At 39.2% G+C, this 24272-nt stretch overlaps 1 protein-coding gene across 2 annotated transcripts in view; it reads right to left on the bottom strand.

The window, feature by feature from the left end:
• Positions 1 to 209: 209 nt before the first annotated feature.
• SLAIN2 (SLAIN motif family member 2) overlaps positions 210 to 24272 on the bottom strand; it is a 36380-nt gene continuing 12317 nt past the window's right edge. Inside the window, exons 3-9 of one of the 2 annotated variants that reach the window (XM_034064640.1) lie at positions 20737 to 20901; positions 19508 to 19669; positions 18142 to 18501; positions 15570 to 15707; positions 10735 to 10812; positions 4651 to 4969; positions 210 to 2883 (exon numbers count right to left, since the gene is read on the bottom strand). In XM_034064640.1, coding sequence (XP_033920531.1) covers positions 2817 to 2883; positions 4651 to 4969; positions 10735 to 10812; positions 15570 to 15707; positions 18142 to 18501; positions 19508 to 19669; positions 20737 to 20901 — 1289 coding nt within the window. In that variant the 3' untranslated portion in view covers positions 210 to 2816. The remainder of the gene's footprint in view (positions 2884 to 4650; positions 4970 to 10734; positions 10813 to 15569; positions 15708 to 18141; positions 18502 to 19507; positions 19670 to 20736; positions 20902 to 24272) is intronic. The other variant, XM_034064641.1, reaches the window with a different exon arrangement.

Here is a 24272-nt window from a genome sequence, read left to right as displayed (position 1 = left end):
CAGGCTGTCAATGGACACACATGGCCCATGTACAGCATTGGACTTAGTTCATGAATTACAGGGAGCAGGAGCTGATGTTGGTACTCCTAGAAAAGTGAGGATGGTTTTTGAAAACCAACGCAACCAACCCAGAAAGCCATAAACCATTAACCTCTAAAGTTTTAAAAACTTTTAAACCAACTTTGTTATAAAAATAATGATCCAGGAAATATTTTGTGGTAAGAATATTTTATATTTATATTTTTTTTACACTTTTAACACTTACAAAAACATTCAAACACAAAAAATTAAATAACTTTGGAAGCAGAACAAGTCCTTCTGCCTACACACATACAATAATTCCAAGCTGTTGGCACAAAAAGTAATCCACATTCATAAAACCCTTACTACTATATCAAACATAAGTTAAGTAAATCATAGGCACTAGTTTATCAAATCCGTATTTCCACACGTCTGCAGTAAATCTCTAAACACAGAGCCCCGTGATTTCCTGATACAAATAAACTGGTAATGCACACAGGCTTTCTAGTAAACAAGCAGTCTGTCTTTTCAGGAAGTCATCTGCTGTATTTCAGGGGAGAACAGCACAGAAAAGAATCCTTAGCAAACTTAAGCTGAACTTACCCAAGTAATGAATTACTTAACTTAAGGAAACGTACACAACAGTTTGATGCAGCCATGGTAAACCCCCCAATATCATCATCTAAACTAACCTTCCAAATTTAAGTCAATCAAGTGTTTGATAAAATCCTCCCATTAAAATTCACCTTTTTTTTTCAATGAAGACTGCAGCATTGCTTTCTAAAATGCTAAAATGTTAAAATTCAGGTTCTAGTGAGAACATGTGCATTTGATCTAGTCCTCTCCTCTGCTTAACAGTGACATGAGATACTGACACCCACCACCTGTGCCAGCGGATGCCACAAGGCTAGATCAGTGGAATGTACTGATCTACTGGTGCAAGGTAGTTTCTGTACCCCTGCTGAAAGCTTACTGAAGGACAGTATATTTGATACCCTGACTTCAAAGTCTCAGCACAAATCTTGGTCTGAAGTGTGAAGTCATTCATCAACCCAAAGTTTGCTTGAGTAATCAGAGCTGCAAATTAGTCTCCACTCCTTCCTATTTGGCTTCTTCCAAATCAAGTAGAATTTCATGGCTTCTCATCCAGGAATAGGTTAATGCTGGCCTAAAATTCAAGTGCTAGAACTTCAGGGTTTGTTTTCCTCTGAGCGGTTGGAGTCAAAATGTACCAGCAGTTCCAAAGTCAGATACTAATGGGGTTGAAGGCTACCTACCGTCCAATCCAACTTGTAGTGTTCGTCAGTCATTGCACAAAGGATATACCATTCACATTCTCTTACTTCATCGACTGTACATCCAAAATACTGAAAAAGCTTCAAACAAAATCCCTTGCATTTAACTAGTCCCACCCAATACAACTTCAGTTACAAATGTTTGCATGATGTCTTCCAAAACAGAAAACAATGGTTCAAACGCTAAATATATGAATGAATTGTCCAGAGCAAAACGTGTTAGAATAAGTCAGAACCACCAGAGGAATTTAATAGCTTGTAAACAGACATAGCAGGTTTCATACTCTTTTACCAGTAATGTAAGATACACGTAAGGCAAAGTACATATCTAAACACACCTACATGGGCAATATCTTCTGTAAAAATATTTACAATTTAAAATAAACCAATTTAAGAAATGGATGAAAGTAAAAAAATAGGATACAGAAAACTCCCTCATACCATGGAACATCACCTAAATGAATATCATTTGGCATCAAAAGTCAACTCATTACCTTAAAATTTGTATGTTACAAGTGCATAGTTGTGTTTCCTTCTCCTTAACTATCAGCATTTACAGTTGCTCCAGGCTGCAAGCATAGTGGTATGGTATTAGAACAAATTAACATTGCGACTTTCTCCTTCCTGTGTATGGAAACCTGCTGTAAAAAAAAGTTTTCCCCAAATAGTGAGCCATGTGTTAAAAATGTGGCTACAATAGCAAAGGCCATCCTTCCTGAGCCAGGAACTTTAAGGTTAGAAAGATTGTACAACTGATACTAAGCCCTTTTGGCAATCGAATGTGTAAGAGCATTTAAAGCTGGTAAATCAACATAGGAAAGATGCAATCTATACTATTGCATTTGTGTGTATCTGCTACATTCAAACGTTTAATGTTAATAAAAGCCATGGCTACTACTTACTGTTCTACTTAATCCTCCAGATTAACTTCCAATTCTTTCTACAGGATGTACGTACCACTTTCCCCAAAGAGAATCTCATACAATTGTTAAAAGCAATGTTTCACTAGCACTGTAGCAGTCTGCAATCAGAATACTAGCTCTGATTAACATAAGTCTTGTTTCAACAGTACATATACATGAATCTTTCTGCTGAATTCAAACAGGCTGAAAATGAGGTTTTAGACAATGTAAGCTGACTGTTATCGTTGCTGTTTTTCAAGATGGGCATTTCTTTGGCATTCATTAGGTTTTTGCCCAGACATTGGCCACTGTCATAAATGCTCATACTGATATGTTTTTAGCAAGCAAGAAAAAAACCCCCTAGAGCTGATAGCAATGTAATGTAGACGTGATTGTATGACCACCAAACATCTGATGTTAGATGTCATTAAAGTGCTGCTTTATAATCTCTGCCAGATTGTGCTAATTAGAGACAGAGAGGTCTGGAATTTTTACAAATCCCAAAAGTCACATCTGAACAGTTTGTATAATCAAGCTGTCTTTTAGCCTGGTGAGGAAGTATCCATGAGCACTGGAACTTTGCATTAAGCTTTGCAGTTCAGTAGCAGCCATCTTTCCAACTCTCATCTTTCACGTTGCCATAAGTTTTCGGAGCGGGCAATGACCTAAAATAAAATGATATATTTTTCAGTTTCATACATAACTGCCAAAGTCACAATACATAAAAATTTAAACGTTTTCCAAGTAATTGAAATATTCACACTTCATTCGTTTGCTTTTCTACAATACAGGTTACGATAAACCCCAAAGTATTTTCAGCTTCAGATTCTGTGTGTTGTTTCTTGGCAACTGCCATGTCAGCTAAACATCTGCATGTATAGTCAGAAAATATTTTGCCATTACAGGTTTGTATTCTCACAGAGCAATCTTCCACCACCTAAAAATAGGCTTTTTCTCTCTCCCCCACACCCTGCTGTGATGTATAAACAGGGAAATCCTTGTTTAGTTTTATATTTTGCTTATATCAAAACCTTGACATGCACAGATAATTCATTATTGCACTGTGTACAGATATTGCATTATACATTCATAGAAACATTTAGGTTGGAAAAGATCACCTTTAAGATCAGCAAGTTCAACTGTTAACACAGCACTGCCAAGTCCACCACTAAACCATGTCCCTGAGTGCCACATCTACCTGTCCTTTAAATACCTCCAGGGATGGTGACCCAAGCACTCCCCTGGGCAGCCTGTTCCAATGCTTGACCCTCCCCTTTTGGTGAAAATTTTCTTCTCAATATCCACTCTAAACCCCCCCTGGCACAGCTTGAGGCCATTTCCTCTTGTCCTATGTATGCACACCTTAAAGAAAAAACCCACCAAAAAACAGCTGTGAAAGTGAAGCACTTGTCTATAGACAAGTGAAGCACTTGTCTATAGAAGTGTGGCCAACCACACTTCACTACTATTAAGAATTTCCTGTCAAAAACAACTGGTTTTTGTTGCATAAAGTTTCACACTGCTGACAACAGATGTAGGCTGCAAAACAGTCATTCCGCTGCCCAGCACTCACTGCAAAACAGAACTCTTCCACTTTGCTACTGACAGATGTTCTATCTTTTTTACAATACTGGAGACAAACTGTTAATCCTTTCTGTTTAGGGAGATTCTTAATATTTCTCAGGGGTGACTGCTTCTTTCTGTCAGCTGGCTTCCACTTCAGTGAAAATCCACATTAGTATGGCATTAAAAGCACATACTCTAATGATGCATCGCTTCTTCTGATTCTTGTGAGACATATCCATGTAGCCTTTTCAGTTAATACTTGGTCTGTTTTGTGGTTGTTCTCCAAAACACTCTGACATTAAGCAACCTTACAGCTGGGTGCTAGCACAGAGATTATGTTTAAGCTGGGGTTAAATGCACCCATTTTTAAGTTTAGCAAATGCTAAGGTTGCCACCTCTGTCCTTATGTGTCTTCCTTCCTAATGTTTCTACCTATCCAAGCACTCACTATGGTCCACTTCCTGACTTACGGATTACAAGAGGAAAATAGTTCTGACTTCAGAATGTGTCATTCAGTGGTACAAATGAATTTTCACTTGCCAGCTAGATTTTGTAACATTTTACCACATGCAAATTCTTACTGCTTTCTCAGACCATATTAAACCATTTTATTTACTTAGTTCAGTATCTTTTATTATTAATTTTACGTTCATACTCTAATTCAAGAACTTCTGTCTCTCAGTTTTGAGAACTAATTTTTCAAAAACAGTTTTGAAGCTCAGGCAAATACTTCATGTGGAGGTCTCCATTTCCATTCTGAAGACCATGAGATCAAAGTAAGAACTGCAGGAAGGAGTAGCACAAATATACAACGTAAGAAATTCATTATGAAAATAGCAAGCTAAGACTGCCTGTCACATACTCACCTACGAATAGGCTGTGCAAGTTTGCTGCGAGGCACTGGGATGCCCCCTGCAGAAGGGGCACTGGGTCTGGGCAAGCCGCTCCTCATCCCTGCTGTCCCTGCCGGTCTGGTAAGGGTAGTACTGTTAATACTGCTGGCAGGGCTTGGCAAGCCTGAACTCTGGGCTGTAAGAGGCCCTGGTGAAGAACTACTGTGTGTCAGCTGCGCGGCTTCTGGAGAAGCAACTGAACCAGGTCCATGGTTACTAAATGCTTTCACTGGTTGTCGGAGAGCTAGGGGAGATGGTGCTGCAGGTGAGCGGAATTTACTTGAAGGTGGTACTGGAAAATAAAACACAGATGTTACTTTCAAGCTTAAGTTACATTGTAACTGAAATTAAACCCAGGAAATTACTTTATGTGAACATTCAAACAATATGGAATGTATAATGGAATACAGCCAATCAAGCAGCAATGAGAAACAGGAATTCAGATGTCCTCTTTGTCATGTGTTTCTTGTATCATGACTCTAATGCCTCACTTGCTTACTACAAATATTTATCTGGATTTATAAGTAATACTAGTAAGCCTCTAACATTCCATCAGTCAAGTCAAAACAGACAGAGGAGAAAGTACTTGTTAACTACTTCTGAAGCACAGGAACCTACTTCCCGTTCCTGAAAGAACATGTTGAAAAATACAGTATTCCAGTGTGATAGAGTCTTTAAATAGATTCAAAGTGTGTATGATGACAAAGTTCTGAGTGCAGAGCACCTTATTTTTTCTTTTATGCTGTTCTTTTAACCTAATCCATTGAATTGGAATTCACCTAAAGACATGGCCATGGTCAAGATTTATTGTCTGATGGAAAAAAAAAAAGATAGGGTCAGCCAAACCCCAACACCAGGAAGATTAAGATGCTGCTATAAAACTTAAATCAGACAACTAAAACAATTTATAGCCTTCCTCTTCTTACAGACATTATCCAAATTATCTGTATAACTAACATCTGTATGCAAATACTTTCTATCTGAGTTAGTATTTAAGGTTTTTATCAAGTCCTTTCTGGGAAAGATTAGTAAGCCAGAATATTCAACAGTTCTTTGATAATGCCAAACCTTAAGCAAAATTCCTCACAAGTATGAGGAATCTGTTCAAATTATGCATAAAGTATCATTAAACAGAACGCTTAAACCAATCCCTCATCTTAATACAAATGGAATTTCATCAGCTTTTACAACTGACTAGCGTCAGTCACTAACAGTCAACATAGGACAATTGTGAAAGTAAAATCATATTTACATTTAGTGAATTTGCATGAATTATTGTTTCCTCCACTAAATAAATTTTTTTTATACGAAGACCAAAGTTGTGTCCACTTTGACAGATGCTGTACATATAGATGGTCCTTCACATAGCTTTTATTATCATTTTACAAGGTAGATCTACTAAGAACATGAGGAGTGAGAGAAGAGTAATGACAGGAACATGGCACCCTAAATGGGGTACAGAGGAAGTGGTAGTTTTCAGGTTGTATTTTGAAGTCATTTCTTATTAATCTTCCTAGACATCCCCTATACATGCCTTATTACAGATGTGAACTGGATTTGATTCCTTTCTTGATTATCCAAGAGAGCCTTTCCACTGACAGCAATACCGAGCAGAGCATAAAGTTGCTCATGGGAAAAGATAACAAAAAAGGTGGCAGACATGTCAACAATACATGGCAGTTGGTAAGCAGTGAGGAGAATAAATAAGAACCTTGGTGTCAAGACAGAGGACAGATTAAGGAAAGCATTAACAACAAAATGGCTGGACAAGAGCAGCAGCAAAGACCTCCTAGGACTAAGATAACATACTAGAAGTTTTTAAAATGTGGTATTGCCTGTAACATTGGTGCAATTGAATCTGTACAGTTTCCAAGTGATTTTACAGTGTAAACAGAGGGAGCTTTTATCACTAAACTTCTCATTAAAATACTTGCCTGGAACATGAACACAGCATCATGTTAGCAACTAACAGAGCAGTTCCAGTGTATAAAAAGTGAATACAGCTTTAGGCCTCTTACAGGCACAACAAGGAATAGAGTTTTAGGTACAGAAAATAAGCAATGAGAAGTTGTAACTGAAGAAAGCATGTCACATTCCCAGTGAAAGTAAGCAGTCAGTAAATCAGTCGTCTCCATTCTCTCCAGTCTTCTGTTGACCATATTTTACCATACTTCCAACATGTGCTGTCAATTCATAAAATGCTTCCTGTCAGCACAGCACTGCAGACACTGCCAAGAGCTATATTCATTCTTGTACATAAAGGAATGAATTGTCTTCCAATGCACTGTGATCGCCAAAGCAGTCCACATGATGCAATCTCTGGCAAACTGCCTAACAATTAAGCTGTACATATAAAGGATTTTGTCTTAGAACAGTTTTGGATATTTAATAAAACTCCGGTCTATTTGTAAGACAGGATCACAAAGAGTGAGGTACTGTCTTAGTTGATAACTATACCCATGTGCAGTATTTGAGCTGATCTACGTTTAATAAAACACCACAAACATGCGAGGGTGCTTAACAACTCTACACAACTCCCATCTCCTTAGAAACTAAACAACTAGAACCAACTACAATTAAGACATCTCACAACAGTAAAAATAAATGGCCTTGTCTAGTCATGACATTTAGATCTCCCACCCTTCCCGGATTCTGCACTGGAATGTGTGCAGGGAGCAAGAGGTCTCCTGTCTGGCAAAAGAGGATGCTGTGAAGCTACAGTCTAATGCAGTTGTTAAATCAACCTGTGATGAGATGATTCAGACTGATACAATAGAACAGATGAGGTAAAATGATGGGAATGAATAAGTTCTGTCATCACAGTACAGGAAAGACATGTGAAGGCAAGCTGAGAGAGTGAGGCTGTTCAGTCTGGAGAAGAGAAAGCTTACTGATGTCTTTTCAGCACCTAAAGTGGCTTGGAAGAAAGACGGGCAGACTTTTTGGTAGGGCACATAGTGTTAGGACAAGGAGCAATGGTTTTAAACTAAAAGAGGGTAGATTCAGACTAAATATAAGGAAGAAATTCTTTACAATGAGGGTGGTGAAACACTGGAACAGGTTGATCTGAGAAGTGGTGGATGCCCCATCCTTGGAAACATTCAAGGCTAGGTCAGATGGGGCTTTGAGCAACCTCATCTAGCTGGAGATGTCCTTGCCCATTGCAGGGGGTTGGATTAGCTGACTCAAAGCATTCCATGATTTTGTTATCTGACTGATACTGGATTGCTGTATAACCCTTAACAAATCTGTTACAGTGAGGTAAATAGTTATCTAAATGTATTCTGAACTGTTTTACACAAAATGGTAACAAAATAAAAGCCACAGTGTGTGTGAAACAGGTTAGGCTGTGTATTTTAAAAAACACCAACTGCTGCTCATAGTTGCTTATTATTCTGAAACAAAAGTCTTGTTTGCATAATGCTTCTATACTCATGAGACCCAGATCAGAAGCAAGAAAATAAACACAATCAAGGACTATAAAATAGCAAATAACTGAAAAGAATATGCTAAATCTTCATTTATGGTGACGAATGATAGTAACTGGATGTAAACTGGAACATGGAACTGGAGGTGCAACATGCTCTGTTCTTCATTCCCTAAGGTTAAATAAAATTTTAGAAGTAATAGAAGTTAATTTCCTGTACATTTCCATAGCTCTAGCCTATGCAACTGATATAGTAAGTGTTCCACACATCCTGTTGAAAGTGAAGACATGGCCAACTGGAAAGACAGCACAGAAAGCTTTGCAGAGGAACTGAGATGGTGGTCTTATGCCAAAGAAGAACATTCAAGAGAACTTTTCTATATTTGGTATGGAGTATTATGAAGACTGTTAGAGATTTCCTATTAAGCTGTGTGAATATGTATCAAAGTCATTATAATTTGCTCAAACTTTCTGCATGGAATGAACTTGACTCAAAAAGATAAGTGTTATTAAACTACAGAGAAACATAGGCAGCGTGTTGGCTGCCCTCAGTATCTGCACAAAGGACTTAATCCTTAAAAGATTATAGCATATAGAAGTGTCCTGGTTCAGCAGTAGCAGTCATTTTTTCTCCTTCTTGGTAGCTGGTGCAGTGCTGTGTTTTGACTTTCGGGCTGAGAACGGTTGCTGATAGCACGTATGTTTTGAGTTACTGCTCAAATGTTTGGTTTGTCCAAGGCCTTTTCCGAGTTCATGCTCTGCCAGGGAGGAGGAGGGGAGGCCGGGAGGAAGGAGAGACAGGACACCTGACCCAGGCTAGCCAATGAGGTATTCCATATCATAGCACATCATACCCAGGATGTAACCGGGAGAGACCCGGAAGGGCTAGAGCTCTGGGGGGATGGAGGAGGTATTGGTCGGTGCTCGGTCGGGCAGGGTGGGGTGAGTTATGTGTCGGTGGCTGGTGAGATGTTGTATTTCCAATCCTAACTATTCTATGATTCTCTTCATTTGTTATCGGCTTTATCATTATTATTTGTAGTAGTGGTGGCAGTAGTGATTTATGTTATTAAACTGTTCTTATCTCAACCCGTGGGGGCTACATTCTTTGGATTCTTCTTCCTAACTCTCCGGGAGTTGGGGGAGCAAGGGGGGGGGGGGAATGAACGAGCTGTGTGGCTGGGTTTAAAACACGACAAGAGGGCTGATGAACTGGTCACGGGTGAAACATGACCTTTAAAATGGGACCTTCTAGATTGTAATAAACAGGACCATTAGGATCCTTAAAACCAAAATCATGAACTATTTTATCTTAGTAGTAAAAGCAAGGCAGTGATGCATACAAGACTGCCAGAACTTACTAAAATCAGTTAAAACTTGTCTGACAGGATTAGAGACTCAATATATGTACTTTCCTTCCCCAAAAACAAAAAAGCCAACTTCAGCTCTTTGCAAACTGGAATATTCCATGCGTTAGTCTCTAATTGCTCGAGACAAGCCCCAAACATCTCAATCACCGTATGCTGAGGTTAATCTTTCTGTTTTGAGAGGAAGAGAGAAAGCACAAGCATGTGTGCATGTATGTGCAAACCAAGTTGACATTCCATGGTCATCTTCTCAAGGATAAACACATTAGCTTTTGTTTCCAGCACAAAGGATGATATTCTCACTTGCCTGCATGTTTTTGCACAATCGAAAAATGAACAAGTTCTACAACTTCTGTTTTAAAAAATGTATTTTAGCATTAAAAAAAAATGCAAGCACCACCAACTGTCAAAACAATCAAAAGGAGCATGACCAGCAGGTCAAAGGAGGTGATCCTGCCCCTCTATTCTGCTCTCATGAGACCTCACTTGGAGTATCGTGTGCAGTTCTGGTGTCCTCAACATGAAAAGGACATGGAGCAAGTCCAGAGGAGGGCCACGGGGATGACTAGGGGACTGGAGCAGCTCCCGTATGAAGACAGGCTGAGAAAGCTGGGGTGTTCAGCCTAGAGAAGAGAAGGCTGCGTGGAGACCTCATAGCAGCCTTCCAGTATCTGAAGGGGGCTGTAAGGATGCTGGGGATGGACTATTCATTAAGGACTGTAGTGATAGAACAGGGGGTAACGGGTTCACACTTAGAGAGGGGAAGTTTAGACTGGGTATAAGGAAGAAATTCTTTACTGTGAGAGTGGTGAGGTACTAGAATGGGTTGCCCAGGGAAGTTGTGAATGCTCCATCTCTGGCAGTGTTCAAGGCCAGGTTGGACAGAGCCTTGGGTGGTGTGGTTTAGTGTAAGGTGTCCCTGCCCATGGCAGGGAGTTGGATCTGGATGATCTTAAGGTCCTTTCCAACCCCAACTGTTCTATGATTCTTACTATCCAAATGTCCAATGTTCACATCCAAATGGATATGGATTAAGGAGTCTACTTTTCTAATCCAGATTTCCTGATTCGCACTTGAAGTCACCAATGCAGGGTTGCATTTTTAATGTTTAGATCAACAAAATTAACTTTCATACAGCAAGGATCACTTGGTTAATCCCAACATGCAGTAGCAATTTTATTAATCTAGATTATGTGAAGTTTAATGCAGCTGAATCATTATCTGAGATTGCTGGAACTTGATAAGAGGTTGCAAGTTAATTACCTCCTTTTGTAGATGGAGTTTGAAGAAACTGTTTGGTTTTGAAGGCAGCACGAGGCAAATTTTTCTGCCTTTGCAGAGCTGTTGAAAGACAAGAAGTGTTATATTTGTCTAAGGAGAAGAAAACTAAATTTACTGGGAATTTCAGAATTGCATCCACTCGTGAAGCATCAAGGAACAGAGTGAAACACTCAAAAAGCTGTTGGGGTTTAAGTGGTGCTTGCTCTTAATGGCAAAGAGTTATAGAGGAGCATGTCAGAAACTTTGCAGTGCAAAATGAGCAGATTCCATAAGATTAAAGCTTCTTGCAGGGCAAAAAGCCCAGAAAAGCAAAAAATTAATGCACCAAAGGGAGAACAAGCCACCTAGCAAACATGCTACAGCAATGAGTGCAAGATTAGATACTAACTTGAAAATTAAACTGTCATATTTGACCTAGCAAAACTATTTTTTAAAAAAAATATTCTAACACTAAGCAAAACCACAAATCTTTGTCTAGATGTGATCATCATAGAAACAAATGGTTATTTTTCAGTTATGAAAACATAAGACATTTTGAGGTCTGTTTTTTTTTCCTCTTCAAAAGCATATGCAAAAGGACTCAGACATAGTGCTAACGTTTGTCATCTGCCAGCATGCAGACAGCATGACAGAAAGTTTTATTGCTTCTTTGCTCCTTTATCCTGCCTTTTGCTAGTAATGTTCAAGGACTGATACTCCTTGAAATGATCTCATTATCAATCAGTTATCAAGAGAGAAGCCAATGTTCCAAGAGCTGTAGAATCTTGGTAAGGAGAGAACTACCTATTGCCAGAAGGAATGCATTGACACAGCGTATTTTCACCGCAGCATATTTAAGCGGTGGGAAGGAGGAAAGCAGTCAATGAAAATACAGCTCTGCCTACACAAAAGCTTTTTACAATGATAATGTATGAATAAACATCTTTGTTCACCCCAGTGAATAGTTTTATACCAGCATAAAACTTTTTACACTAGCAAGTCTTATTTCCACAGTGAGAAGGAAGAAAGATGGGGGAACAGCTGTGCACAAAGATCCTGATCCTGAGTAAGGAAGATCAATAATCCTATCACCAACTGCTGAATAACACTATAAAGAAGGTAGGGGAAGAATAACTGGAATCCTACCAATATTAGTTAATCCTTTTCTAAATTTGGTAGCATGTAATAATTGCCATCACCTTTCCTATCCTGCAGGCAGTGCAAAATTCACAATGTTTTCTGGAATATAAAAGAAGTTCATCATATGTTTTGCCTTCGTTCTGAAAACATGACTAGTGGTCATATTTTTAGTCTTAACCAACATGATAAAATGCTGCCTGTGGCTATTAAGAAAAAAAGACCCTATAAATTTCTTCTAAGGCATACCCATGAACAGCCAATTAAGCACAGTAAGATGGTTAAAAGCAAGTACAATTCCTAGGAATTTAGTGAGGCAGACCAGTGGCCAGAATGTTTCTGTCCACAAGTATTTCATTATACCTTTTTTTACTGAATCAGTGTTTTGTTATACCACACAAAATGAAGAACAGCTTATTTCTTCATATTTATGGTCTTGAATTTAGTTTGCCCAAATTCATTCAGTTATGTTTAAATATGCTGCTGTACATGGCACTAAGTTTTTTCCCCCATCATTACACTGCTTGCAAGTCAGAGATGTGGAAAGATACAGAAAGGATTTTAAATAAGTATATCAAATTCCTTCCTTCTAAATGGAGACTCTGGGAAATAGAGACTTGATAGCTAAACAATTCTGTGCACTGAATCACTGAGAACTCCAGGCTGCACGACTTAAGCAATGCTGAGGAAACATGCAGTTTGAGACAAGCGTGGAGCGCATGCTTATCCACACTACTGCTGCTCTTTAAGTGCTCCATATGCTATTACATCACCTGTCACAAATGCTCAATACATGTAGTTACGTTTACTTCTGATCAACTGAAAAAGAATCCTCAGTTTCCTCAAAATATGCATTTTCTTCTCTTACGTGCCAAGCAGCTGGATCTTGGCAAGCAGACTAGTTACTGAGACATCTACAGCTTAGCTCTTTTAAAAAGTATTATATTTAGCTCTGCTTAAACATCCATGTGCTAATAGTGCCAAGTAAGCACAAAAGTATCACACACACTACTCACTGTAAAACACATAGATCCTACGTGGAAGCCACCCTAGAAGTTTTACAGCTTTGCACAATCTATGTGGTATAGGACCCAAATAGAGACACTTCCTGTCACTCTGAAAAACACTTATTCCTTGGAAAAGAAGTAATATTTTATCTTCCAGTGTTTTAAGGGGAAATATTTACTAGCTTGTGTATTAAAAAAAGTACTTCCTACATAATAGCATGGAGAACTGGATGTAAGGGAAGGTTCTGATAGTTACAACTGCTATTTAATTCACTCTCTTAAAAAAAGAATTTTAATTTTTCAGCATATTACAGCTAAAACTTAAAATAACAAATGTTTTCATGTTTTACAGGTGTACCTCTGAATGTATTTATAAGTCTTCCCTCTATTCTTTAAGCAAGTGTGTACAATTTGCCTATGTAACCATAACAGGAAATGGCTTTTCAGAAACTTACTGGATTCCTAACTCATTTTTGAATGCCAGCAACCATAGCAAGTTCAGTATTGCAGCCACAGCAAATGTGCAAATAAATTATGAACAGCAGATCTTTAACAAGGAGAAAGTAGTGACCTTGGGTGGCAAGGCAGCATCTCTGCAAATGTAAGCTCATGCAAAACTAGCAGGTGTATGAGGAAGCTTCAAATCCCAAGACCCAGAAGTCATTGCCAAGGGAAAACAAAGATTTGCTGCAATTTAACAATGCTTTGTGCAAGATGACAAAATTTATAAACCAATGAAACAAAAAATAAACAAGGAGGACACAATTCTGGATATTTTTATACAATGTACAATTTTGCAGAATTTTTTTTAATCCAGACTAAGCAAAGATACTTACTCATTGACTTCATACACAAACCGTTTTACGATTGTCAATAGCAAGACTCTGACAAACATCTGTAAGAGCAGGGAAACTGTAAAAGCTAGAAATCTGGGCTTTATTAGTGATACTTAACTTACACTTAAATGTAAGTTGGTCTACAATGGTTCACATCTGGGGAAAGATTTTATGAAGGGCAAGCAAATTTACCTCGTAATTTCTGCGATTCTCAGTGCATCCACAAGTTGAAAATAATTTTATATATATATATAAACATAATCCACACTACTTTGGCTCCTGCAATTAAATAACTCACTAAATACCAAATACTGAGATTTCTGTCTGACCTTTCTGTAAAGTTTCACTGTGAATATACTTTTTAATACCAGAAATAGCCTTCCAGCCAGCTAAGCTGCTCTCTGTTCTCTTCCATTCCCAGTTGACTCAATTTTACAATTTGTAAAGATTTTAACTAAAAATATTTTTCCTTCATTTTCTTTCAAGCGCTTTTGATTAATCTTCCTATCACAAAAATAACACAGTTGGAAGAGCTGCTGTTTAACTGGTCTGGGTGCTTTACAGTTTGATGAGCCTGCCTAACAGATAAGAGTCCTGTATTTGAACTACACACGTGCCCTTTCTGTTGTAACTTCCACATAATGAGTGTTTGTGAATAGTGGCAGAAAAGGGCAAGAGGAAAGGATGCTGGATAACCTATATGAACAATCACTAGGCCACACTGACTTCTTTGGCTACAGTATCACACACCTGTGACTGGTATCTCATCTAAGCCACTATAAAGATAGAAATTTTGTAGTCTTTGGCATGGTCTGTATTCCTTATTCTGTATTTAACTGTATGTGGTTGCATTAACATGCTGTTATGAAATGACCAGTTAATAAAGTGAGCTAGGTATGCCAGTAAGCCCTTACTTTTGAATGGGTAAAAAAACCCCATTTCATTTCATTCACAAATATTTTCTTACATTTACAGACAAATATTTATATTACTGATGAACTTTTATCACAGAACTTTCATAGTTCAAAGCTCTACGCATAATAATATTCATAATGTGTTCCTTTGAAAATGTCACGTAAGGTTATTAAATTCTGAAACTTATTTTAAAATAAAAGTCAGGAAACATTTAAACAACAGGAACTGGCAATATTGACATATAAAGAAGCACTGAATATGTTTCTTTGCTTTGGCTTCTTTAAGGTCACCGTTTTCAAGAGACTTGTGAGATCAGCAGCATTCTCCTGTCAACAGTTCCCTTTTGGGCAAGCAGCCAATAGCCCAGCAATGGGCTGATTTGTTTCATGGGACACAGGTTCATCCAAGCATTTTCTAAGGAGCAATTATCTCTTAAAAAAAAGTAAAAAACCTGTAATTGAATATAATTTCCAGCTGACAAAAGAAACTGAAAAACAAAGGTTAAACTGGCATCTTTTTTTTCAGATCAGGTTTCACTAGTTAAAAAAAAAATAAACATCACCTAGGTACTATTTTAATAGCCTAGTAAGTTTCTGTAGTCTGAAAACAAAATTCAACACAATAGAGCACTATACCTTCCGTAAATCACATAAAACAAACGGTTTTTGACATGTCTACTGTATTTATACTCTATAGTATTTTTACATATATTTTTAGGAAACTATGAATGATACTATAGGAAGAGATCAGACATTCTTTGAATATAATCAGTACCAGATTTTGTGTACCAAAAAAAGCACATTCACACAGGTATAATCCAAAATCAACATTAACAACTCCAGTGTGGCATGAAATGTTTCTCTTTGCCATGAAACTGGAAGACAACTGAGGACCACCACTCAATTCCAAAAAATTTACTCGAAGTGTCACTAAAGGTACTTACTGGCTGAGGCCTGAGGTTGAATGCGAGGTATTCCTCCATTTGGCACTTGGAAGTTTGAGTCACTTCTGCTGTTTTTCACAGACTCAGCTTGGATACTAGGTGTCCTGGACAGGTTTGGAAGACTACGCCTTAGTTTTTCTGTACAAAATAATACAGAAAGATACCACAACGTGTAATCTGATGCTGGACAAAGTTCAGGTTACAAACCCATAGTCGAACTCCAAATCTAAGCAACACAATGTCAGCCATATAAAACTACACTGCAAATAAAAAACTTATTTTGTAACATTATAATTCTTCCATTACCTTGAACTCAAGGTCTGTATTATTCTCAGAACTACCACACACAAAATACTTACAAAACCCCTCAAGAACATGTATTTCACTGTGGTGAAAAAACAAGTCAAGCATAGTGTATTTTGAAACTGAAACTTATCTGGATGAGTCTCTGGGTTTTGTTTTGTTCTACTCTTATGGAAACTGAATGGCAAACCTAATATGCAGTTCTGCACAGTTTTCAGAGTCTTTACCTAGAAAGTTATTTATAATACAGAATGCTAAACTGAAGATTAAAAACACACCGCTATTATCCAAAGTCAACTTTTGGGACTATTCGGTCACATATCGGCACATTATACAAGTAACAGCCACCCACTTGGAAAGTAATTCTTCATATACAGCATTCAAAATTATTGAAGTGTCTAGTTATGCCTTATCTTTCACATATTACTTAACCATCTATTCAACTGAACTGGTTCTTCAAGGGTCTTCAAAATTTGAACAATCACTCATAGCACACAAAAAGATGCCATCAAATATTTCTCAAATTAACAACATCTTGTGTATCTCCAACCCATGCAAGGCTTTGTTGATGACTATGTTGAAGACTGCAGATTCCTGTCAGGATGAGAAGTCAGCCTGACTGCATAGAGGGATGCAGGAAATAAGTATGCTAGTGCATAAGCACTAAAGATGAAAACAAGAGTCTACACAGGCTGAATATTTCAACAAGCATGCATTCTGCACTTAATAGCCTGCATTGCATTGCTTTGCCCTGCAGTTTTATCACTGTTGCACCCTGTCAACCAAATATCCTTCTAACCATTTTAGAGGGAAAAAGTAAAGAAATCCCAAACAACTTTTTTTGGCTGCTGCTGCACTGACTCTGCATATCTAAGTGACGTTCAACTACACAAAAAACACTACAAGAGAATTCTTTGGAAGTGTTTCAGAAACACATGATCCCATGCTCTATTTTGATCCCTCTGGTATGTGGGATACCAGCTTTTGGTACACCTTGCCTCTCATAGGATATTTCGTACAGCTCATCCAGCACACATTAAGACTTTTATGAAACTCCAGAAAAGAATGGAAAGGAAATACTCAATTAAGTCACAAATAATTGATTAGCTTTTGCATTGTATGTTTTCCTCTATACCTAAAATTTACTCAAACCACTATTTCTAGATAAGACTTGAGCTAACATTTCCAAAGATATTCTTGAGCAGCTAATTAAATGTGCAGGATCATCTTCCCAAGCAGCTCGGGTTTAGCACACTTATTTTCCCCGATTAAAAATCTAAAATTTCTTGTTTGATAATATTCTGTAAGTGACACAGACCTCTCTGCTCTGTTCGTGGGAAAGAAAAAGCCAATAGTACAAACACCACCCACACTCCTTCCCCACCCTCTGCCCCCCAAAATAAACAGTTTAAAAATACATTTCTACATCATCTCCACTACAGACATTTTGCATCCAGCTTACCAGAAAGTGAAAAAAATAGTGAATTCCTAATATCTAAAAGTATATTCTTCCTAAATTTAAGACTTCATTTTCTATTTTTATTTAACAACTATATTTGTTAAAAGGGAATGTGCTTGTGAAATTTCAGCCCAGTTAAAGGAGCTTCTGCCAGACTGCTACCAGGAAAAAGTACATTCCAGAAGCAAAGCCATATCAGTATCACATTATTTTGTTCTATGCCAGTATAGTGTAATTGTGTCAACTTTACTGAAAGCTTTATTTTTCGTTATGCCAGTTTGTCCAGCTTTGCAGTACCTAAAGTATCGAATAAATGCATGACTAAGTACTAATATTTTTTAGGCTATATTCATGCTCAAAGAGTTCAGAGTCCTGCACTGCTAAAATAAAGCATTCAGCTATCTCACAGGCTACAAGCATGCATAAATTGCCATATTACTCTCATCTGACCACAGCTACTTCTCCCTGCATTTTATTCCACCATCTGGAAAGCCTAACCCTACTGGTGAGTGATAGTTTCCTTGGCGCTGCTTTATTTTAGTGCATATGCCTGCCAAAGATAGAACTCGGTCATCATGAAACTCAATTACACCAACAGACTGGATAATGTCTAAAATAAAAATAAGCCTATCAACTCCATCTGACTGTAAGGGTTCCCCAGCAGAATTTAAGCTTTCCTTGCTCTGCTTTTTCTTCAACAGCTTCAAGAGTAAAGCATGATGTTACACTGGCATATAGTTTTAAGCACCAAAATTCTTTACAGGAACTACACAACTACTTGTGCAATTATTTTGAAACAGAGCTTTTTACCTTCATTTTTTACATTACTAGTCTGCAAATCTGTAGGGTGGCCTTGAAGTGAAAGACGAGGTTGCTGTAAACGGCTAATCATAGGTTGGGGTGAAACTCTGCTGTATTCTATGCTTCGAGCAGGTGATCGGGAGCGAGGTGAATTCCTTGGAGATTGTTTTGGTGAAGGCCAGGGAGAACTGCGAGGTGATGGTGAGAACCTATTAACAGCAGGGTGCACTGCGTGATGTGTGCCATCTTCTTCATCTTCTAAACTCTGTGCATCAAGCTCCTGATCGCTGAATGTGCCTCGCCTTGTAGAATTGCAAGAAGAGCCAGAACTACGCCGAGAGGCACTTGCTGCATACTCTTGCCGGAGGCCTGGCAACCATAAGAACATTGTTTTACCTGTTTTCAGCCCACAAATGTCTCAAAGTAGACAATACATACAAATTATCTACCCAGTGCTGAAACTCAAATGTGGGTCACCTTAACACCTTTTATTAAAAGCATTAAATTAATTCCAGACTACTACCAACAAAAGTTACCTACCAGCTGATAATATCTTGAAATAAATAGGTGAGCTCATTCATTCCTTTTCTTACAGCAATCATCAGTATAGGTGTGTTGTGTACCTGTTCATCTCTCCCAGGCTGGATATGAGCAGCACAAGCTACATCTTAATTTTGATATCATGTAACATGATAATAGCAGCCATGATGACACATCTCTTGCAATGTATTAGTAAATGTAACAAAACAGCTGTATGATAAGCTACCCCTAGAGAAACTAGAGTTTTTAAACCAGCGGTCTCCGAAGTGGAATGCATGCATCCCAGGGGTATGCAAAACAAGACACTCATAGGGGTAAACAATAAAAAAAAGTCTGGAGACCACCTAGTTAGACAAGTGAAATTACTGCCACTTTTTGCAGTCTCAAGGGACAAAAAAGACTAAGTCGTAGCTAAACCTATAACAAGAGATACATCTATGTAGGTGTTTTTCTTAACTACTTTCTTTGCCCTATGTCAACAACACAGGATTAGATCAAGAAGGCACGTATCTCCTGAGACCAGTGGCAAGCAGTAGCCCAGTCTAACGACCATCCTTTTAGCATGTAGTAAGTGTGTGCTACAAGTTCACACTCTCTTTAAGATTTCTTTTGTCCACTGTTCCTGAAGAACACTTCTGCAGAGCAACTTCCTTTCCTTATCCTGAAGGCAGAAGTCTTTTGCCAACCTTCTCAGGAGAACTATATTTATACATCCTTAATAGAATCTACACCCCTTTTTCCATTCCTGCTAAGCAAGTGCTAATGAAGTTATTTAATTTAAAAAGAAAAAAAAAATCAACTGCTCCACTTTGTTTCCAAAATGGAAAATACCTACTTTCTTCCTGCATTCGTGCTAGAATTTGCACATCTGTAACATCATTTAGCTTGTAATTAGACCCAATAGAGTCTTCATCCATCTCTGATGCACTTAATTCACTGTCCAGAGAGGACTGTGGACTTAGCGGAGGATTTCTATCTGCTGCACTTTTAAGATGACCTACAGAAAGAAAATAAATAGGAAATGTTTAAAAATAATAAAAAGGCAAGCTGTACTCATTTCTTAGTGAAAGAACCACCAATCTAAGAACAGATTAAAAACAGATTCTGACTGAGCCTGATAGACAATTCTGGTTGACAAACTGCTCCACATGACCTGGCAGTAGGTGCCTGCATCCCAGAAAGCAGACTGTATGCTGGGCTGCATCAAACGGAGCATGGCCAGCAGGCTGAAAAAGGTGATTCTCCGCCGATACTCCACACTCATGAGTACCAATTTGGAGTCCAGCATTCAGCTCTGGGGCCCCCCAACATAAGAAGGACATGGAGCTGTTACAGTAAGTCCAGAGGAGGGCCATGAAGATGATCAGAGGCTGGAGCACCTCTCCTATGAAGACAGGCTGAGAGAGTTGGGCTTGTTCAGCCTGGACAAGAGAAGGCTCTGGAGGCACTTTAGAGCAGCCTTCAAGAAGCTAAAGGGGGACTATGAGAAAGCTGGAAAGAGAATTTTTACAAGGGTGTGTAGTGATAGGACAAGGGGGAATGGCTTTAAATTGTTTATACTGAAGACTGCAAACCCTAATGGAATGCCTTTAATTAAAATACATGCTTCTTCCTTTCATTATATTGTTCACATCTCCAAGGTACTGATGGATACACATTGCATACCACATGTTGCAGTCAATAAGTAATAGGGTTTTTGCCAAGACTTCACAGCTACCATCACTTAACCTTTAAACACCTACTATCCCAGTCAATTACAGGGCCAATTCTAGAAGCAATTTATGTATGTGGAGTTGGGACTTCATGAAACTAAAGCTTCTAAAATGCATCAGTGATTTCAGGGACAGGGACATCCAGAGAAAACACTTTAAATCTACCTCATGCCAGAAAGTCTGTAAAAAAAGCCTTTTCTAAAAAGCTTAAGTACTGCATGATGCAAACAACCTACAAAAGACTGACAAGTTTTTGGTATCTTTCCTACTCTAATCCAATGCAGGTATCTATTTGAGCACATTTTTGAAATGAAGAGGAGGAAGAAGAGAGAGATGAAACACACATACTTACCTGAGGTACCAGGAGGTATGAGCTGTTTCACTAAAGCAGATTTCATTGGTGTTGAAGAGGGAGAGTTGAAACCACTGCTGTAGGGGCTACTGGTATTTGGACTATAGGAGCTCGCATAACTGACGGCACTGAAAGGGCTGCTGTACAAACTCTGTCTCTTGAGAGCTGTATGAAAGAGGAAAAGAACCAATGAGAAATGAATATAAATCCATATATCTTCCGTGTGATTTAATTACTATAGAATCATAGAATAGTTAGGGTTGGAAAGGACCTTAAGATCATCCAGATCCAACTCCCTGCCATGGGCAGGGACACCTCACACTAAACCACACCACCCAAGGCTCTGTCCAACCTGGCCTTGAACACTGCCAGGGATGGAGCATTCACAGCTTCCCTGGGCAACCCATTCTAATGCCTCACCACCCTAACAGTAAAGAATTTCTTCCTTATATCCAGTCTAAACTTCCCCTCTCTAAGTGTGAACCCGTTACCCCCTGTTCTATCACTACAGTCCTTAATGAATAGTCCATCCCCAGCATCCTTACAGCCCCCTTCAGATACTGGAAGGCTGCTATGAGGTCTCCACGCAGCCTTCTCTTCTCCAGGCTGAACAGCCCCAACTTTCTCAGCCTGTCTTCATACGGGAGCTGCTCCAGTCTCCTGATCATCCTCGTGGCCCTCCTCTGGACTTGTTCCAACAGTTCCATGTCCTTTTCATGTTGAGGACACCAGAACTGCACACGATACTCCAAGTGAGGTCTCATGAGAGCAGAATAGAGGGGCAGGATCACCTCATTTGACCTGCTGGTCATGCTCCTTTTGATTGTTTTGACAGTTGGTGGTGCTTGCATTTTTTTTAATGCTAAAATACATTTTTTAAAACAGAAGTTGTAAAACTTGTTCATTTTTCGATTGTGCAAAAACATGCAGGCAAGTGAGAATATCATCCTTTGTGCTGGAAACAAAAGCTAATGTGTTTATCCTTGAGAAGATGACCATGGAATGTCAACTTGGTTTGCACATACATGCACACATGCTTGTGCTTTCTCTCTTCCTCTCAAAACAGAAAGATTAACCTCAGCATACGGTGATTGAGATGTTTGGGGCTTGTCTCGAGCAATTAGAGACTAACGCATGGAATATTCCAGTTTGCAAAGAGCTGAAGTTGGCTTTTTTGTTTTTGGGCAAGGAAAGTACATATATTGAGTCTCTAATCCTGTCAGACAAGTTTTAACTGATTTTAGTAAGTTCTGGCAGTCTTGTATGCATCACTGCCTTGCTTTTACTACTAAGATAAAATAGTTCATGATTTTGGTTTTAAGGATCCTAATGGTCCTGTTTATTACAATCTAGAAGGTCCCATTTTAAAGGTCATGTTTCACCCGCGACCAGTTCATAAGCCCTCTATATGCTATAATCTTTTAAGGATTAATAAGTCCTTTGTGCAGATACTGAGGGCAGCCAACACGCTGCCTATGTTTTTCCGTACTTTAATAACACTTATCTTTTAGATTTAAGTTCATTCCATGCAGAAAGTCTGAGCAAATCATAATGACTTTGATACATATTCACACAGCTTAATAGGAAGTCTCTAACAGTCTTCATGATACTCCATAATACCCCCTGTCCTATCACTACAGTCCCTAATGAAGAATCCATCTCCAGCAGCTTTATAGCTCCCCTTCAGATACTGGAAGGCTGCTATGAAGTCTCCACACAGCCTTCTCTTCTCCAGGCTGAACAGCCCCAACTTTCTCAGCCTGTCTCCATACAGGAGGTGCTCCAGTACCCTGATCATCCTCGTGGCCTCCTCTGGACTTGTTCCAATAGTTCCATGTCCTGCTTATGTTGAGGGCACCAGAACTGCACACAATACCCCAAGTGAGGTCTCACGAGAGCAGAGTACATGGGCAGGATCACCTCCTTTGACCTGCTGGTCATGCTCCTTCTGATGCAGCCCAGGGCACGGTTGGTTTCTGGGCTGTAAGCGCACACTGAAGCTGGCTCATGTTCATTTTCTCATCAACCAACACCCCCAAGTCTTTCTCTACAGGGCTGCCCTGAATTTTCTTTTTGCCCAACCTGTAGCTGTGCCTGGGATTGCTACGACCCAGGTGTAGGACCTTGCACTTGGCACGGTTAAACTTCATGAGGTTGGCATCAGCCCACCTCACAAGCGTGTCAAGGTCCCTCTGGATGGCATTCCTTCCCTCTAGCATATCAACCGAACCACACAGCTTGGTGTCATCGGCAAACTTGCTGAGGGTGCACTCAATCCCACTGTCCATGTCAGCGACAAAGATATTAAACAAGACCGGTGCCAACACTGATCCCTGAGGGACACCACTTGTTACTGGTCTCCAGCCAGACATTGAACTGTTGAACACAACACTTTGAGTGCGACAATCATGCCAGTTCTTTATCCACTGAGTGGTCCACCTATCAAATTGATGTCTCTCCAATTTAGAGAGACAAGGATGTTGTGTGGGACAGTGTTGAACACTTTGCACAAGTCCAGGTAGATGACGTCAACTGCTCTACCCCTGTCCATCAGTTCTGTAGCCCCATCATAGAAGGCCACCAAATTGGTCAGGCAGGATTTTCCCCTAGTAAAGCCATGCTGGCTGTCACCAAGCACCTTGTTGTTTTTCATGTGCCCTAGCATGCCTTTCAAGAGAATCTGCTCCAAGATTTTGCCAGGATCAGAGGTGAGACTGAACGGTCTGTAATTCCCTGGGTCATCCATTTTCCCCTTCTTGAGAACATACAACTCAAGCAGAACAGTTCAGTTACCAGGATGTTTTTCAACTGATTTCTTCATCTCCTACATACAACCACCATACTGTGGAAGGAGTGGCAAGACAAGACAGAAGCAAATATTTTCTGTATAAAAATAAGATTTAAGATCACTACAACTTCCCTCTTCAAAATGTTCCACATAGGCGTTGGGAAGAAGGAAGGAAGCAACTCAGAAGACCGCAGTAGCTAAGCTATGCTATCATACATTCTAAGCACAATTACATATAGCCTAGAGCACATCATGAAGTTTAATCTCCAGAATTTACATACCTGTCTAGATCACACAGTATTTCCAGAATAATGCCAAGACTGGCACCACAGAACTAGCCAATACCACCTACAAAATCCTCCAAAGCATATGCTAGAATGAAAAAACATTAAACAGGGCAAATGCTTCTGTTTCTATTTCTGGGTACCACAAACCTTCTGAGCACAAAAAAAGCAAAATGACTGCAGGATTTTTCCCTTCTGTGTATCTGTTATAATGCTTTAGGATTTTTATGTCTGTGGGCTTCAATCCCATATCATCAAATCACAGAATGAGTTGGAAGGGACCTTAAAGATCACCTAGTTCCACCCATCCTGCCATGGGCATGGACACCTTTCACTAGACCAGTTTGCTCAAAGCCCCATCCAGCCTTACCTTGAACACTGCCAGGTATAGGACATGCACAGCTTCTCTGGGCAACCTGTTCCAGTATCTCACCACCCTCATAATAAAGAATTTCTTCCTAGTA

The sequence above is a fragment of the Melopsittacus undulatus genome, chromosome 7 (assembly GCF_012275295.1).
Source record: "Melopsittacus undulatus isolate bMelUnd1 chromosome 7, bMelUnd1.mat.Z, whole genome shotgun sequence".
Taxonomy (NCBI): domain Eukaryota; kingdom Metazoa; phylum Chordata; class Aves; order Psittaciformes; family Psittaculidae; genus Melopsittacus; species Melopsittacus undulatus.
The sequence above is the reverse complement of the archived record's forward strand: the minus strand, read 5'-3'. Positions and strand labels throughout refer to the sequence as shown.